This window comes from the organism of the source record quoted next (assembly GCF_019968985.1).
Source record: "MAG: Porospora cf. gigantea B chromosome Unknown PgB_NODE_163_length_32025_cov_121.447, whole genome shotgun sequence".
In the NCBI taxonomy this organism is placed as follows: domain Eukaryota; phylum Apicomplexa; class Conoidasida; order Eugregarinorida; family Porosporidae; genus Porospora; species Porospora cf. gigantea B.
In genome coordinates, this window is record NW_027178719.1 from 15453 (window position 1) to 32025 (window position 16573).

The window sequence follows — 16573 nt, forward strand, 5'->3', positions numbered from 1 at the left end:
CAGTTGGTGTGACCAATGTGTGAATATGGTTAACACTGTGGGACACTATCAATATCCCTGTGTCTGGTGTCAAAGGAGCAATCAAGGTCGATGCACAACAGCCTACATGGACGACTGCGACGGCACTCTGGTAGAAAACATCAACAGCTGCCCCAGTGTGGGGTTACCACAGTGGGCCTTCGTGCTAACAGCCTTCAGCGGCGTAATTTTTATCCTCTCGTTCCATTGCCTCTACTGGTCGAGCCGTTGGTTGAAGAAGATGGCCATCAGGTACAAGGAGCGAGCGGCAGATCGTCGTAGCGATAGCGGCTCAATGGATGGCCTGTTTCGGAAGCGAATAACCACTCGACCTCTGATTCCCTTGCCGTCCACACGTGAGGAGACTTCTGGGTTTTCACCCCTGCACCCCCTTGATGAGCCCACGATAATCCTCCACTCAGATCCCTCTCCCGACTCTTCGAACACGTTAGACTCCGTAGGCTTTGACTAACAACAAGAAAAAAATGACTAACACCAAGAAAATAATGACTAGTATGCGTCAAACAAATTAATAAAGCAAACTATTGCATGAACAATATTCTTCCCCAGTACTTCTAATCGTAAGCTTTACCGTCCCTGCTTTAGGACGCACCTTTCCTGAGGGAAACTTCCTTGTGGGTTTGCGTGCGCTGTCTTCATCAATATTCACGAATAATGGCTCAGACGCCCACCGAAGAGAATCTTCGAATGTCAAAGACGGTCCGCCTGTCGTCGCCACTCATTCGCCAACCGTTGACCCACTCGAAAAGTACCCCGTGCCTCACGTCATCGGCATCAGACAACACACCGCTCACCTCTACAGAAATGCATGACTCTTCGGAGGGCCGTGCGTTCGCTCTGGGCATCTGCGCTATGAAGTCCAAAGCTGAGAGCGGTCCCATGAAGGCATTGCTGTCTCGACTTGCCATGTCTGGCGACTTCCGCATCATCGTATTCCCCGAAGAGACCATACTCTATGAGGATATATCGTGCTGGCCTCGGTGTGATTGCTTCATTGCGTTCTTCAGTACAGGTTTTCCGCTTGAGAAGGCGATTGCCTACGTGAAGCGAGTGAACCCCGCCATTCTAAACAGTCTTCCGATGCAGTACACCCTGCGCTGCCGAATTCAAACCTACCGACAGCTTCAAAAAGTTGGTCTCCCGGTTCCTCGGTACATTGTAGTCGACCACGAAGCTGTGAAACGCGGCGAGGCGACGCTCGAGGAGGCATCAGATTACATTGTGTATGACGGAATCCGTCTGGACAAACCATTCATTGAGAAGCCGGCGGACGCGGATGACCACAACAACTGGGTCTACTACAGCAAGGCCGCAGGGGGAGGCTGCAAGAAGATCTTCAGGAAGTACGCCGACAGATCATCTAGGTACCACCCTGAGCTGAATGAGGTGAGTCCAAACACTGCCTAGAACGCAGATTCGTCGAGACGGGGTCTACATCTATGAGGAGTTCATATCGACCTTCGGAACGGACGTGAAGGTCTACACTGTGGGTCCCATGTTCGCCCATGCCGAGGCACGCAAAGCACCTACCCTTGATGGTCGTGTGCTGCGAACTCGCGACGGAAAGGAGGTGCGATACCCTGTCATTCTTACGGAGGAAGAGAAGCTATTCGCGTACAAGATCGTAGAGTGCTTTCAGCAGACCGTTTGCGGCTTTGACATCCTACGAGGAAGGGATAATAGGTCTGTAATTTGCGACGTTAATGGATGGTCGTTCGTGAAGGGCAACAAGAAATATTATGCAGACTGTTCACACATTGTCCGCATCCTCTTTCTGAGCAAACTTCAGGAGAAGCACTCGTTCATTCCTCGCGAGCTTCCCGCTGAGTTTTTCTCCTCGCAGGATAATGAGAATCTTGACGTCGACATCTTCGAGGACAACACGTGCTGCATCTTCAAGGACCCACAGAAAGAGGGGCGTGAGCTTCGAAAGGTCGTGGTGCTTATGCGACATGGCGATCGACAACCGAAGCAGAAGATGAAGTTCGTGTCTAGAGAGGCCTTGTTCTTGGATCTGTGGAAGACGCCAGCACCCTGGGGAGATGACAACAGCAAAACTGCACATCCTCTGAAGGAGGTGAAATTGAAGCGACCAGACGAGCTGCAGTGGTTGGCGCAGTCGAATGCTCAGGTGTTGAGTCGGCTTCGGCAGGAGTCACAAACTGGATCCGTCACCAGCCGTGAAGATGACGAATGCCACACGGATTCAAGCGTCACTAGTGCGTCCTGGAGTCGCCGGAAACAGTACCTCTCTCCTTTGGACTGCCACCAGCAGCTCTACGCCGTGCTTGATGATGGAAATGGTTTCACCGGCATCAATCGCAAGATCCAACTGAAGCCTGTTGAGTGGGACCCTGCGAAGACCGTGGTGGCGTGTAAGGTCGTGGTAAAGTGGGGAGGTGCGCTAACTGACATCGGAAAGGTGCAGTCTGAACGCCTAGGAAGAAGCCTTCGGGTAAACCTGTACCCTGGAGACCCCAATGGCCTTCTCCGCCTTCACAGCCAGTTTCGCCATGACCTGAAAGTCTACACCTCAGACGAAGGGAGGTGCCAGCTGACGGCGGCTGCCTTTGCGAAGGGCCTATTGGACCTTGACGGCGAGCTGACACCAATTTTCGCGCAACTTGCCAACACCCATAAAATTTTGGATGACTCAGTCGTGTCCGACACCCGTGAGCAGTGCAAAGCCGTCATCGACGACTTCATGAATCAGAACGTCGACCTCACTGAGAACAGAGAGATGGTTCACGCCCTTCTGCACGGCGATCCCACTGACAGGAAGGGCCTGGCCAGATCTGCCACCTTTGGAGAAGCGCTGTCAGATGTGGCTTGCTTTCAGTGCGCTCGTGAGGCGGTTCTGGCCATGGGCAACCCCTACAGACGCATGGTTAGCGTGAAGGAGAAGATTGACAACCTCATCGACAGGCTGCAGGTCGAACTTGAACTGGCTAAGTCCAAAGATAACCCCTGTTCGAAGACGACGGGGTCACTCAGATCCATGAGATCACGGTGGATAATGCTGCAGGAAGCCTGGTTTCAGCCACTGACCGGGAGATTCGACACTTCCAAACTGCCAGACATCGCAGATTGTATCCGATACGAACTTCGGCATCATACGTGGTGCCTCGGAAGTTCAGTGGGTACTGCCCGGTGTGTTTTGCAGGCGGTGGAACCCCTCGCGGCTTTCATCGGACCGGCTGAGTACGGTCTCTCCATCAAGGAGAGGGTGGGAGTGGGTGTCGTTACAAATCGGCGCCTGTTGCAGAAAGTCTTGGCAGACGTCCTCCCTAGCCAGTCTGAGTGCGAAGACTCCAGTCGCGGGCGCGGACAGACATGGAGGAAAAAGGAGGAGCCAATGCGAAGCCCCCAATCACCCGATGGGAACGACAGCGATGCGCAGGAGAAAGATCATGTTCGTCTAAAGAACGACGACGCCAGAAGGATGGGCATCTTGACTCCTTGGAAGAGAATACGGTCCAGGTTCTACGTAGCCAGCGCAAGCCATCTGCAATCCATCCTCAACATTCTATTGTTCGGCTGCGCGGCATTAAAAGAAGTGGGCATCGACGTCGACGACATCGTCGACGAGTCCTGCCGAGAGCAACTAGAGAAGCTCCGCGACGTTCGCTACTTGTCTCACGTAATTATTCGAGTGTGGGAGGTATTGGCCGGGCCGCCAGGCGACAGGATGCGTCTAACCATTGAGTATAACTCTGGTACCAACGACCAGGACATTCTCTCTGAGAAGAAGGATGTGCTGGAGCACGATGATTCTGAGACCAGCCTTCCTATGTTTTGCCGGCTGTCACGCAGTTTGCCCGTCTCTCTTGATCTCCCAGTGAGCAGCCTGGAGAACATGATCAACGCCGTCATTGACCACGCCGAACTCATGACATAATGATCACTAAGAACCTCTGTCACTCCACGATGGTTATCACTATTCTCAGCGTCGACCTCTTTCATCTCTGTCAAAGAACTTGTCATAGCTTTTCTCAGTGCAATCGTTGTCAAAAGTGTTCGCTTCCTCACTCTTTCATCCTGGAAGCTCTTCACTCATTCACTCTGGAAGTTCTTCAGTCATCCTGGAGTCTTGAGCGCTATGTAGCGAACAACGATTCAAGGCTGCTATCGTTGAGAACGCTTAAAATGGACTTGGACTCGAACGCCTCAAGAACGGCATCTCTCGACGTCACGTGCTCCTTCTTCTCAACCTTCGAGGATCTCTTAGGCGTAATAGAGAGACGCCGTTTACGCTGGTCATTCCATCGGCGGTACATCTGAGGCAGGACGTCCTTCATCAGCTCATTCCACATAAGAGTCTTGGCCCGTCGCTCGATGGGAGAGAGCAACAAATGATCTATCTCGCTATCACTCACGTCGCCCAGAGTCTCTTCAGGGCCCAACTCAATGGTGACATCCTCCTCGAAGAGGACGTCAGCGCGCAAAGTTCTGCGTATTTGTTCTTCCTCTTCTTCCTGATAGCAGTCGTCTCGGGTGTCTGTCGACGTTAACCATTCATCAATTAAATCGATACCTTGATGCTCCACCATTTTGGCAGGGTGTAGCTCAACAGGCTCCGCATTGGGATCTACGAAAGAGTCATTGGACATGGACTCAGACGAAGGAGGGTTTGGGGAGTCATCTGGTGCCTGTGTTTGAGTTTCCTCCACCGGCGCCTTTTTCGGCAGCGTGGGGACCGCCTCTTTTGGAGCCTTCTTTGCTCGCTTCCGCCTGTCTGTTATTGCGGCCTGCCGGCCTTCGAGGGCCAACTGCCGTTTAACGCGCCGTCGGGCACACGGCGGCAGTGGTTCCGACGGGAGCGACAGCAGGTCGGTCGTCGCGAAGTCCTCCACAGGCAGGGCCGCCAAAGAAGTGGATTGAAACTCGTGTAGGCGCTGTGCGATTGTGCTCGGCTTACAGCGGACGACATTGGCGAGCTCTGACAGTGTCGGGGCCTGGTGGTCGTGTAATCGCAGAGAAATCAACAAAGCAGCGCCACATAACGACATGGGTCGTCGACCCGTAGCCATCCAATCTCTATTGAATCGGGAAAGCACCTTCAAAGACGTGTCAGTCACTCGTCTTACGTCAGGTCCCAAGGACTTCAACTGGTTGGTAAAGCGTTCCATGTAAAGGCTGGGGTCGACGAGAGGGACGCGGATATGCAGAAGTCTCAGCAGGTTGACAAAGACCCGGCCCAGGATCTTAACTGGCACCTGTAACACATCACTGAAGTCCACTAGCATGTGGGGACTGGCTTCCCGCCGGCAGACTGTGTAGAGACACGCCACGGCCACGAACGCCAGCTTCCGTCCCGAGGTGAAATTCCGTTGAAGAGCCATCATATACACGCGTTCAGCACCCTCAATAATGAACGGCGTGATGCTAAGCTGATCTGCGATCCGACGAATGGTGGTAGATCCTCTAGCCATCTGGAGCTCTCGAGCTACCTGTCCTGTGCGACCAGAGAACTGGGATACGAACTGTCCCGTCATCTGAGCGCCGCCGCTGCCGCTGTGGACGAACTCCAACGACGACACCAGTTTACCTTGCTGTAGGATGGTGCCGCAGGAGAGACACACCGTTTCACCAGTGGCCTCCAGGAGATCTATGTCTGAAGAGCCACAGCTGGAGCAGCAAGACATGGCCGTTGAAATTTGAGATTTTTCACACGTCACGAAAATAGGTTGCGTCGACACCGGCGTCGACCTCTCGGACTCTCAAAGACTTCGACTGTGGATTTGTGGGCAGGATTACGGGGGCCTCGGGAGTGGCTCTCTTCCCCGTCATTCCAGTTCTTGCCCCGCCATACATCTCGTCTTGGTCTCCACGGCTTGTACGCTGGCTCCATTGAACTGTTTCGCCGTTCGATTTCTGCGACGCTGTCGAATTCGCCTCGTCCTCTGCCCCATTCCAAAAACTCAGCCAGCGTCGCTGCGCCACTATACACAAGGAAGGAGTTCAGCACCTCGATGAGCCCCGTCGCCAGTTCGATGTGTCGCCGCAAACCCTGAACGGTCAACGCCGTTCCAACATCCGCAGGCCACACACCGCTAACTTTAGTCACTGTGGTCAGATCTCTCAAGTTGTTCCCGTTGTTCTTGGACAGCCAGGTCAGCCCCTCAGCCGTGGTGGGCACTGACACTGCTCTGTAGTCCAGCTCCTCAATGACCATTGCGATGCTTTCTGGCTCACTACCGTACACACGTATCAGTCGAACTCCGTTGTTGTCAGGGAGAACGCGGATCTCAACTTTGTGAAGCTTGGCAATTTTGGAGAGGTTCTCCCCTTGCTTTCCGATTATGACGCCAATCAGCGAGTCCACAACGGATACCTCTTGCTGCCAGCAGTCGGTGTACTTCAGCTTGCGTTCTGCATCATCATCTGGCAGTACGCTCACCCTCGAGTAATTTGAGCCTCCTTCCCCGTCGTTCTTGGAAGTCATACTGTACTCGCAGCCTTTCGAATTCCTGAGCCATGATCGATTTAACCTTCGCGATGCCATCTTCATCGCCGACGAAATGAAGCAGATTGTTCTCCACGTCGATGAAGACCAGAGAGCAGTCGAGTCTTACCCGCTCTAAGCACTCTCCTCCCTCTGCAGACTCCGTCCAAGGGACCAACTGCTCGGATGATCCCATCTGTTCGTCTGGTTTGGACTCTAGAGGCCAGACAGCTTCAGCGAGGAAGGCGGGTAGAGGAGATGAGTGGCGAAGCAATGTACAGCTGTCAAGACAAGGCTTTTTACTTGTGTGTCGGAGCAGATCACCCGGCACCAGGACGCCGCGATGGTGAACACCGAAGCAGTCCAAGTACGTCACATGAGCGAAGGAGCTCACCGTTTCGCCAAATACGTTCGCAGAGACATCCCTCCTCGCCTCCGCAGAAACCCAGTAGGCCGGAACGTCTTCAAAAGCCGGGACAAAGAGCTCCACAGAACCTTGCGGCTGGTCTTCAGGTTCCACAGGCGCTGGAGAGCGGGCGCAAGCTGCGCTAACGGTTATGATCTCACATGTGTGATGTGCCCCCAAGACCAACGACACCCTGACGTTTCCAGGCTGTAATGACGGTCTCGTTTCTCCTGGTAGACAGATGTCATGGAGATGACCCACGAACCAGACATCGTGTCTCAGCCCACCGACTGAGACCTCTATGCTATTCCTAGATGTCTCCATAAAATTACGAAATCTCACGGTCACTGATGGTAGCTCTCATGTCGACACGAATTCGGAGAGACCTCGTCGAGCAGCTGTCGCCCAACGTCGTGCCCATTTCCAGCTCCAGAAATCCCATGTCGTCCTGGCATAGGAGACTCATACCAGACGACGATGGCAATCCGAATACACCAGCACACAAGGTCTTCAGGTCCCTCAGAGGCATGCTCGGCAATAGTTTCTTCGTGTATACCCGTCCGTCTGGCAGGGTCAGGCCCGGCTCGAGTGTGACTGTTATCAGCGACGCAGCCAAGGAGGCGGACGTCATGCATGTAGACGGGGCTGTCGGGCTCAAGTCCCCAAATTTGGCCTCAAGGCGTGTCTTCAGATTGTCTGCAGTTGCGAAGTCCTGCACTAGCGGGCTGCTGAATACGAACAGATTAGCAAACCAGCGCTCAGCATCCTCTCGGAGGCGTCGTGAAACCTGCCCTCCGTTGTAAGACTGTAGATGCGGCCAGAGGGTGATACACGTCTGCTCCAGCACTTTCTGCAGCGGTAGACTTGATCGAACAGGCCCACGGGTCCCGCAATCACAGGTTTCCGACCCTGTAAGGGGCATATGCTGTGCTCGCAGAGTGTGCAGATTGGGAAATCCGGCCGCTAGCTTTTCAACATCCGCCCAAGTGAAGATGCAGGCAGAGTCCAAGGACAGATCGGTGATGCGGGGGATTGGGGGCCAGTCGTTGGCATTCGAGAAGCGATGGAACACCTTCGAATGATTCAGGTTCAGCGTTGTTAGCCGAGGGAACGAACCGACGAAGCCTGAGGTTAAGCGCCCAGGACCACTGTCCAACCAGTTCCCGCTGAGTGACAAGGATTCTAGTCCGTGGGGGGCAAGGCGGTCAGGCATAGTGTCCCAACCTATCTCGTCAAGCAACAATTGTTTGAGGCCTGGGAGGCGGCAGAGCAACTCTGACACACATTCCGGTGAAAGGAGAGGGGACCCGCTCAGATTGAGTCGCTGGAGGCTGGGAAACGTCAGGTATTGCGGCCAAGAGGTGAAATCGGCGGTATGTAATCCTGGACATCCACTCAAGTCAAGTTCTGTCAAATCCGAGGACTTTTGTAAGATTGTAAGGGGAACTGTCCACGAACTCAACAGTCGGTTACCGTTCAGAGAGAAGGCCTTCGCCTTCAACGGAGGTACGTCAAGTGCGCAAGTCACACAGGAATTGAGGAGCCCTAGAAATGGTAGATCCTCCCACTGACTGAAGTGCTCCGTTGCAGCGAGGACACCGACAAACTGCACTACGCTTTCGTCGGGGACGCAAGGGGTGCAGTAGCGACGAACCAGAGCTTCCATGAGGTCATCACCGGCACAGGCTACTGATCTGGTGTCGCCAGTCAATTTGTGGAGGTCAGCTCGAATGCTCTCCGTTCGGATGAAACTGCAAGATGTGGCCGCGGAATAGATGTATCCCCCCAGCTTCGCATAGTGACGCGCCAATCGACCCTCAGGCCAAAAGAGACGTTGTCCCCGAGCACAACCATCGTTTTTGCCTCGACGACAATCGTCCCATTCAATACCCATCCACTCGACGCATTGCAATTCGCCAGCCCAGCGCACAGTGCCGGCGTTACCCGTTGGTGGTACGGAGTCGAACCACGCAGAGAACTCTCCTGTCGTTGGAGCGTGACAGACCGCAAGACGACGCCCGATCATAATTGCCTGAATCTGTCATGGAGCGGTTACAAGTCCTGATGATGGCGGTGTGTCGATTCTACGTCGAATTCTTTTTTGGTTTCGTGGTGGGCGTGGACAACGAGATTCTAGATGATATTCGTGCAGAAAAGGGGGCTGAAATGGTAGCCGTAAGTGGCATGACTTCAGCCTGACCTAGTCATTGCAGTGCTTCCAACGCCCTGGAGTTCTACAGAAATGCCTTCTCGTTCTACAGTCCACTCACCATCATACCAAGGCCCAATTAGGACTCAAAATAAAAACATCCTATCTGTCACTCCTGCGGTGGATTCTCACCGTGTCAGGCATTCGGCATTTCCGGCAGGGCCGAAGAGGGTGCCATCCCGAGCAGTGGCGACTCGACGACGCTGTAGAGGAGCGGATATCCAGCAGCGATCTAGGCCTGGACATCTTTCCTTCCTTGGCAACGTTTGGCCTGCCACGAATAGCGCCAGCGGCCGCTGTTCTGGAGAACGGCGACTTCGAGTTCGTGCCGGTAGGTGATGCGCGTTGTTTAGCCGTCCATAACGTATTCGCGTTCATCGCTACATGTATTGGTCGGCGAGCAGCTCCATCGCTATTCGAGGAGTGTTCCGTACGGCTTATAGATGAAGGATCGTTTTTCGCAGAGCACATCCTGCCGCTTTTTGATCCACTGACACCTCCGGGGAACCTATTTCTGAACACTCTGAGCAGAAAAGGTAGGCGCAGCCTGACTCGAGCCCGTGTTAGTATATAATCAGAGAACTCTATATCACCAGTCACGTCTGACCGCCCGTCGAGTCCTTGTGTCATCATAATAATCCCCCCTACTTCGGTCAGAGAACTCTATATCACCAGTCATGTCTGACCGCCCGTCGAGTCCTTGTGTCATCATATGTTAAACCAGCCCTGCGCCCATACGTAGCCTACAGTCCTCATCAGCAAGTTTAATGGATCATCAGTTGACGATGTTCTTGGCAGCCGGATCCGTCTCCTCAAACGGGATATTGAGACCGAGGTTGCGGATCATGTTCTGCGTGATAGGGTCGGCAACAACCCTGTCAACAGCCACGAACGACCTCTCAGGCAGAACATCCATGCGACGCTCGCGCTCCTCTTCTTGAAGGCGGAGGGAGATGCCATGGACGGGACCTGCCTTGATGCGCCTCATCAGATGGGTCATAAAGCCGGCGATTTTGTTCCGAAGACGCTTGGAAGGGATGGACGCCACCTCCTCAGCGATCTTCTTGTTGATCTGGAAGTCGTACGACAGACGAGTGTAGTACTTCTCCACAATGGTCCTGGCCGCCTTCTTGACCGTCTTCGTTCTGACTCGACCCTAGGAAGAAAATTAGACGCAAGAAGGATTGAGATATAACTGTATGTCTGAACACCTTACCATTTGACTGCTGGTGTGATTCCAAGCGCTAAATCGTTATATTCCTCAGGACAAAACGGATGGAGCCTGTGGTCGAGGAGTATGTGGTGAAGCTCTGCTTTCCGGAGCTAGCGGTGACTGACCTACTCGTCAAGAAGACGCCTGATGAACATGACCCAACTCACTTGAAAATCACCAACCTCCACTCTGCCGACTGCAATGTCGTGATGGACAATCGCTTCCTGTTCGCTGGAACGGACGACCTGAGCTGTGGCACTTCACTTTACTTTGCGCTGGATGGCAAGGAACAGTGTGCTGAATTTCTTCACCACGGAGACCGCAAGATCACCTGTACAGTGGCTAAGAGCCCTTCGCAGCCGCAATCACGTCGTCTTTCAACTGGAGATTATATCCCTGACTTGTTGATGTCGACTGTTTCGCTTGATCCTTAAACTTTTTGCAGTTGACCCTTCAAACACTGAGGGAAGGTGTATGAGGAGCGCAAACACTGAGCCCAAACACCTGAACTCAAACACTGAACCCAAACACTGAACCCAAAATCCCACAGATGTGAACCACCCTCAGATACGAAATTCGTGCCCATCCATGCTAAGTTTCTGAGCAGCCGCACCGACAGGAACTACTCTCGAACCGGCCCGTTGATGGGAATGTGGTGAAGGAAGGCTGGGATGCTTAAGGGCAGGGACACACGGCACCCCGCAATGACTTGGCGTGAATCACTATTGCAGGATTTTGTGAGATGTGGTGGCGAAAGGAAGCTAAGAAACCAAAGGCCGCTGGGGAACTCGGCCTTTCAGAGGAGGATGTCTGCCTATTGAAGAAGACTTTGGGGTTCTACAGTAAGAAGCTCTCACAGTTGAATGATCACGACATCTACATAATTTCTTGGGACTGTGAGGTGCTCGTTAAGCCCCCAGAGGATATCACGGCGGTACTTCCGCCTGCGTCTTGGGAGGAACCAGACGTTATGGTCGTTGGCCTACAGAACGTCCAGCCTGAGACATCGGGGCTGTGGCTTGCTGCCGTAGACCTCTCGATCCGCACCTACGGCGACTACTCACCCTTAACTTCGCACAGCAAGGAATCCGTCACATTCGAGGGTGGTTGCATGTGTCTGGTGTATGTACGCGAAGACTTGTCTCGCTATATCCACGGGGTATCTGTGACATCGCACCCTTCCACAGGCCGGGCATTGGCTGTGCGGTTTGGACTCCACCAGTCCTCGCTCTGTTTTGTGTCTGCGTCGCTGTACCAGATGAAGATTCCCCCAGAACTCGAAGCCATTGTGCAAACTGACAGCAAATACCAGCGTCAGGTTCTCGACGCTCTCACGAGCACAGGGCCGGTGAAGGCTCTCCGATCGCAGCAGTTTGCCTCTATCGAGGAGAACGTCATCTTCCGATCGGGCACCAGTGATTATCGGCTAAACGACCACAGCATCATCGTCTTCGTTGGCTGCAAAGATCTTGGGTACCATAGTTCGACTCGGGAGGAACTGTCGAGCGTAGATCGGCTCCGAACAGTCGACATGAGGAGCCCGCCCAGCAAACAGAACGCAAAAGTGGAGCTCGACGTTTTGCAAGCCGGCGTGATAAGGCTATGCCTGGAAGTACGTGATTCCAATGGCGACCCCCGCATTACGAACGTGGCCCCCGAGATACTACTCCTTCGGGCTGCGTTGCCTGTCGTCGATGCTAGCCGTCTGCGGGACCTTTATGTGGGTGTGTGGAGGGCGCTGAAATCCCCTCCCGTAGAGACAAAGCCGCTTACGGTCTCAACCACATTCGTGGAGCTGCCGCCGGTGGTCGCGGGAACTCCGATCAAGGCGCGACTCACGCTGGTGTCAGATAATCGGCGTAACCTTCCTACGCCTTTCCGACTCTCGGTAATGTCCCAGGACCTGCCCTCTGAGCCAGCACGGGCCCCAACTGGCGAAGGTATGAAAGCGTTGCAAGCTTTAAAACGTATGGCTTCCAAGCCTAAAACCACTGACGACAAGACTCGCCCTTCCACAAACGAACTGAAGGTGGGTAGTGAGACGGCAAGCCCGACCAAGCCTATCGTTCCAACTTTAAACCTCGACAAGCGGCTGGTCACTGCTCAGCCGCCACTAATTACGTCTACTCGATACACGACACTCGACCTTGGGAGCTACACCACGTTCGACCCTCCCGAAGGAGTCATCCTTGGCGGCCAAAGCCTCACCATTGACGTCGAGATCAAGGTGAAGCGGTTCGTGGACCCCCGAGAGCAGGTGAGGCCGGTTCTAGCGGTCATCGAGACGCCGAAGAACGAGATGGTTGTGGAGCTGAGGCCTTCCAGGTTGGTGCCAAGTTTGCTGGGCCACTCCATCAGCAGCCTTACCAAACTGGCACCTGAGGAAAGCATCAAAAACGACCAGAAGGGCATGGTAGTGCTCTCGTGTCCTCGGCACTCTATCCTACCTCTTCCCAAGGAGATATGGTGGATTGTACGTCACGCCCACAACCAGTTGCTAGCGGAGCTTGACGCGCTTCAAATGGGAGAGGAGATCAAGCCTGAAATGTGGTTCAACCTGTCGGATTTCTTGGAGTCCGCGACGACTCCGCTATCCGCCTGCACTGAGCAACTACAGCGGGAGGTTCTGACTGCTCAGAGGTGCGTTGAACGAGGATTCGCAATGAGCAAGTCCGTCTCCGTGGCGGCCACCCTTCGACTTCTTGAAGAATGGTGTAGAAACATGCCTAACGCCTTGGTTCCTCGAGACTTTGTAACTGAGATCCACTCCAACAACCCCAACAGAGAAGACTTTTCGCACTTGTTGTGTCGGGCAGTGCTACTTAGTCTCCCGCAAAGTACAAGGAACATTCTAATCTCTCTGGTCGCGCTGCTACGCGAAATTCTCGACCACTCCTGGAGGAAGAATTGTGCCCGACTATCGGCCTACCTACACGCCCGAAACATCTCCGACGTGGCCGAGCTCGACCCCGAAGACCCCATCACTGAGGCCCTCGACGACGTCGATGAAGAATCACGCTGGATGATGCAGTCTGCGCTGATCGAGTGGGCCTGTCGATTTCTTTTCCGGAGCACGCCGACACGCCTTTGCCACCTGTTTTTGTTTCACTTTCTGACACCTGAGCCATTGGTCGATGAGGATGTATGATTCGTTTTAACAAAGCCTGCGGGTTGAAACCTTATTATAGGTATTTCCCAGAATGTCGGACTCTTCGTGGAGCTCAACCAGCGCCGAGTCTTATGATGGACTTCGGCCGGCAGTGGTGACTGTCAAGGACTTCAGTTACTTTGTGCCGGATGCGCAGTTGTGCAAGAGCGGTGCCCAGAAGCAACTTTTGTTCGATTGTACCCTCTCAGCAAATCCTGGAGAGTTGCTTGCGATTATAGGACCGTCAGGCTGTGGCAAAACCACCCTTCTGAACAACATCGCACAACGAACTCGGATTGGTACATCAACTGGCGGTATAGCTCTGAATGGAGTAGCTTTGTCCCCAACGAATGCGAATCGAGTCATGTCCTTTGTCATGACTCAGGACAAGCAACTACCATACCTCACCGTCGAGGAGACCCTCCACTATTCCGCCCGCCTGAAGCTTCCGCATATGCAGACTGCCGAGCGTAACGACAGAGTCGAAGCCCTGATACAGGAGCTTGGACTCGTTAGGTGTAGGGATACTCCCATCGGTGGTCAGTGGAAGAAGGGTATATCCACAGGAGAGTTGAAGCTGGTGTCTATCGGTGTAGAGCTGCTAGAGAATCCTTCGGTTCTTTTGTTGGATGAGCCGACAAGCGGCTTGGACGCCGCCCGTTCCATGGAGCTTATTAACCTCATGGCTACTCTGGCAAAGAGCGGAAGGACAATCATTATGACAATTCATCAACCACGTTCCCAGATTTTCTCTCTGTTCGATAGGCTGCTGGTTATGAGCAAAGGGCGCGTCCTTTACTGCGGAGATGCCAAGACCTGCACCAGAACCATGGCTAACTACGGCTATATTTGTCCTGACCACTGTAACCCTGCAGATTTCATGCTGGATCTGGTTTCTATACGCGCTGCTGACGATGACGACCGGCACCACATGACATTCGAGGAGTTGGAAGTAATGGCCGATAACTACCGCTCGAGCCCCGGCTGTCGAGAGGTGGCGCAACAACATGAAGCCTTGGTAGAAGATCCAGACCTCGAACTTGAACGGAACGTTTTGTCAAAGGAAGGACGAATACGGTCGGCATGCTCTTGCTCCGGCTGGATGAAGTGGCTATCGGAAATAGGTACTCTATGCAGTCGTATGATTCTCAACTCGATCAGAAACCCTGTTATGACAGTGGTTATGCTGTTTGTACAAGGCCTCATGGGACTGCTGCTGGGTGCCTTGTTCTACATGTCTTGCAAGGAACCTCATACTAGTGACGTTGTACGACCCCCAGAGTTCGTGGCCGCACTGCAGGGCTTGTTGGACCAGTACAACGCAGGCGTTGACGGAGAAGGATATCATCCCCTGATCTCCTACATCAAGGGTGACTTGGCTGAGTTTCCGAACATACCAACGCCGGGGCCTGTCATCATTCCTGATAACTTCCCAATCAGCATGCCTGACACATTCTTTGATGACTACTTCATCACGCTCAAGGAGCTGGAGCCGAAGTACGCTCCGATTATTGATGCGTACCCTCCTTACGAATTCAAAAAGCCTAACTTCACCCCCATCGAACCACTCATGGATACGAATCCCGACCCTTGGTACCTTACTAATCAGGCCGGTCGAGCGTTGCAGGTCGCCGACTTTTTCCTAAATCGAGTTGACTGGTCCAGAATTCCGGATAGAAACGAGTTCATGACCAACACCCCATTCACATACTGGCTCGAGATTTTCAATCAGTATCCTGCGGAAATCAACGCTCTCCTGACTAACGTAGGGTTCCCATATCTGGACCCCTCCCTATTGAGTATGATTCAGGTCATTCCACCTACTACACGAAGGTTGAAAGAGCCTGCGGAAGTGTACACTGACTTCTTCGCTGCGGCACAGGAATACGTGACTGCCCTGAGGGATTGCGACCGTGACATCTGCAAACAGATTGACCAGGGGGTCGGCGAGACCGCCGATTGGATTCAGAAGCTAATTTTAAGCGTTATGGCCGTTATCAATGCGGGCGGTCTCCTCTTCTTCTCAGTAAGCAACATCGGTTTCGCGGCATATGACTCCCTGCTCACCTTCCCACAAGAACGAGGACTTTTCAACAGAGAGAGGTCCAACCACATGTATAGCGCTTCCTCTTGGTATATCGCAAAGAACCTCGCGGATCTACCTTTCCAACTGGTACCCACGACTATACTAGTGACCACAGTGTACTTCCTCGTTGGTCTCGAGACCTCCTGGAATTACTACGGGTATTATCTCCTTGCGTGTGTCTGCACGTCCTACGCTGCTTACGGATTCGGCTACATGATATCCGCCTTCACGAAGTCCTTAGAGGTTACCATGATCCTCGCCCCACTCTTGCTGGTCAACATGCTTGCGTTGTCGGGGTTCTTCGTTCGCGAGGAGACCTTCCCAGTCGTTGTGGGATGGATGAAGTACCTCTCCTACTATAGATGGGGGTTCTACGCTCTTGTGACCAACCAGTTCCGGGAAGGAACGTTTTTTGCAGGAATCCCTGCTAGTCTGATCCTCCTCATACTGGGCATCGCTGAGTCGAACTACTGGGTAAATGTGGGTGCGCAGGTGGTACTGGGTCTCTGCTTCCGATTAGTAGCGTTTTTCGCTCTAAAATATCTACACACAAATGTTGGGATCGAGATTTAGTAACCATCTTTGCCTATCAATGGTACGAAGACGAAGCCTCCGTGATGTTCTGGCTTCAACGTAACTCCTTTCTCGTTCTTCCGATAAACCATCATTTCTTGTACGCCTCGTGGTCCTTGGGGGACGACAAGGACACCTCCAGGTGCTAGCTGCTCCAACAAAAGTCGTGGTGTGTGCGGAGCTCCAGCCGTCACCATGATGCCGTTGTACGGCGCTCCTGCCGAGTGTCCTTGAGATCCGTCGCCAACGACCAGCTCCAGGCGGTCTGACATGTCGCAAGCTGTCTCCATTTGCATAGCTTTCAGATTCCTCGCGGCTGTGTCCGACAAAGGCCTGTGTCGTTCTATAGACACGACATGGTAGCCCAATTCCAGAAGGATGGCCGCCTGATATCCGGACCCCGATCCCACCTCCAACACTTTCGCTGGGACGGGAGTCTCAGAGAGCGCTTTAT

The 16573-nt window shown here is 53.4% G+C and overlaps 9 protein-coding genes across 15 annotated transcripts; 6 read left to right on the plus strand and 3 right to left on the minus strand.

The window, feature by feature from the left end:
* Positions 1-106: 106 nt before the first annotated feature.
* KVP17_003219 (uncharacterized protein) lies at positions 107-490 on the plus strand (the record flags this gene model as incomplete). Its single annotated transcript, XM_068520253.1, has 1 exon — positions 107-490. The coding sequence occupies one exon, from the start codon at positions 107-109 to the stop codon at positions 488-490; it is 384 nt and encodes a 127-aa protein (XP_068378099.1).
* A 203-nt stretch (positions 491-693) lies between these two features.
* KVP17_003214 (uncharacterized protein) lies at positions 694-3937 on the plus strand (the record flags this gene model as incomplete). 3 transcript variants are annotated; one of them, XM_068520246.1, is made up of 3 exons in its annotated part: positions 694-1425; positions 1454-3175; positions 3203-3937. In XM_068520246.1, the coding sequence occupies 3 exons, from the start codon at positions 694-696 to the stop codon at positions 3935-3937; spliced, it is 3189 nt and encodes a 1062-aa protein (XP_068378093.1). The 3 variants fall into 3 exon arrangements, with proteins under 3 accessions (XP_068378093.1, XP_068378094.1, XP_068378092.1); XM_068520247.1 differs by lacking the exons at positions 1454-3175; positions 3203-3937 and having other exon boundaries at positions 844-1446; XM_068520245.1 differs by lacking the exon at positions 694-1425 and having other exon boundaries at positions 1535-3937.
* Positions 3938-4136: 199 nt separating this feature from the next.
* KVP17_003212 (uncharacterized protein) lies at positions 4137-5684 on the minus strand (the record flags this gene model as incomplete). Its single annotated transcript, XM_068520241.1, has 1 exon — positions 4137-5684. The coding sequence occupies one exon, from the start codon at positions 5682-5684 to the stop codon at positions 4137-4139; it is 1548 nt and encodes a 515-aa protein (XP_068378088.1).
* A 29-nt stretch (positions 5685-5713) lies between these two features.
* On the minus strand, positions 5714-8916 carry KVP17_003210 (uncharacterized protein; the record flags this gene model as incomplete). 3 transcript variants are annotated; one of them, XM_068520237.1, is made up of 4 exons in its annotated part: positions 5714-6411; positions 6440-7027; positions 7052-7180; positions 7233-8784. In XM_068520237.1, the coding sequence occupies 4 exons, from the start codon at positions 8782-8784 to the stop codon at positions 5714-5716; spliced, it is 2967 nt and encodes a 988-aa protein (XP_068378084.1). The 3 variants fall into 3 exon arrangements, with proteins under 3 accessions (XP_068378084.1, XP_068378085.1, XP_068378083.1); XM_068520238.1 differs by lacking the exons at positions 7052-7180; positions 7233-8784 and having other exon boundaries at positions 5714-6484; XM_068520236.1 differs by lacking the exons at positions 5714-6411; positions 6440-7027; positions 7052-7180 and having other exon boundaries at positions 7219-8916.
* Positions 8917-8933: 17 nt separating this feature from the next.
* KVP17_003211 (uncharacterized protein) lies at positions 8934-9673 on the plus strand (the record flags this gene model as incomplete). 2 transcript variants are annotated; one of them, XM_068520239.1, is made up of 2 exons in its annotated part: positions 8934-9065; positions 9095-9673. In XM_068520239.1, 2 exons carry the CDS (start codon positions 8934-8936, stop codon positions 9671-9673), a joined length of 711 nt encoding a protein of 236 aa, XP_068378086.1. The 2 variants fall into 2 exon arrangements, with proteins under 2 accessions (XP_068378086.1, XP_068378087.1); XM_068520240.1 differs by having other exon boundaries at positions 9104-9673.
* Positions 9674-9874: 201 nt separating this feature from the next.
* On the minus strand, positions 9875-10318 carry KVP17_003208 (uncharacterized protein; the record flags this gene model as incomplete). 2 transcript variants are annotated; one of them, XM_068520232.1, is made up of 2 exons in its annotated part: positions 9875-10255; positions 10316-10318. In XM_068520232.1, 2 exons carry the CDS (start codon positions 10316-10318, stop codon positions 9875-9877), a joined length of 384 nt encoding a protein of 127 aa, XP_068378079.1.
* Positions 10319-10374: 56 nt separating this feature from the next.
* Positions 10375-10746, plus strand: KVP17_003216 (uncharacterized protein; the record flags this gene model as incomplete). Its single annotated transcript, XM_068520249.1, has 1 exon — positions 10375-10746. One exon carries the CDS (start codon positions 10375-10377, stop codon positions 10744-10746), a length of 372 nt encoding a protein of 123 aa, XP_068378096.1.
* Positions 10747-11054: 308 nt separating this feature from the next.
* On the plus strand, positions 11055-13460 carry KVP17_003220 (uncharacterized protein; the record flags this gene model as incomplete). The annotated part of the gene is made up of 1 exon (XM_068520254.1): positions 11055-13460. The coding sequence occupies one exon, from the start codon at positions 11055-11057 to the stop codon at positions 13458-13460; it is 2406 nt and encodes an 801-aa protein (XP_068378100.1).
* A 52-nt stretch (positions 13461-13512) lies between these two features.
* KVP17_003217 (uncharacterized protein) lies at positions 13513-16119 on the plus strand (the record flags this gene model as incomplete). The annotated part of the gene is made up of 1 exon (XM_068520251.1): positions 13513-16119. One exon carries the CDS (start codon positions 13513-13515, stop codon positions 16117-16119), a length of 2607 nt encoding a protein of 868 aa, XP_068378097.1.
* Positions 16120-16573: the final 454 nt, after the last annotated feature.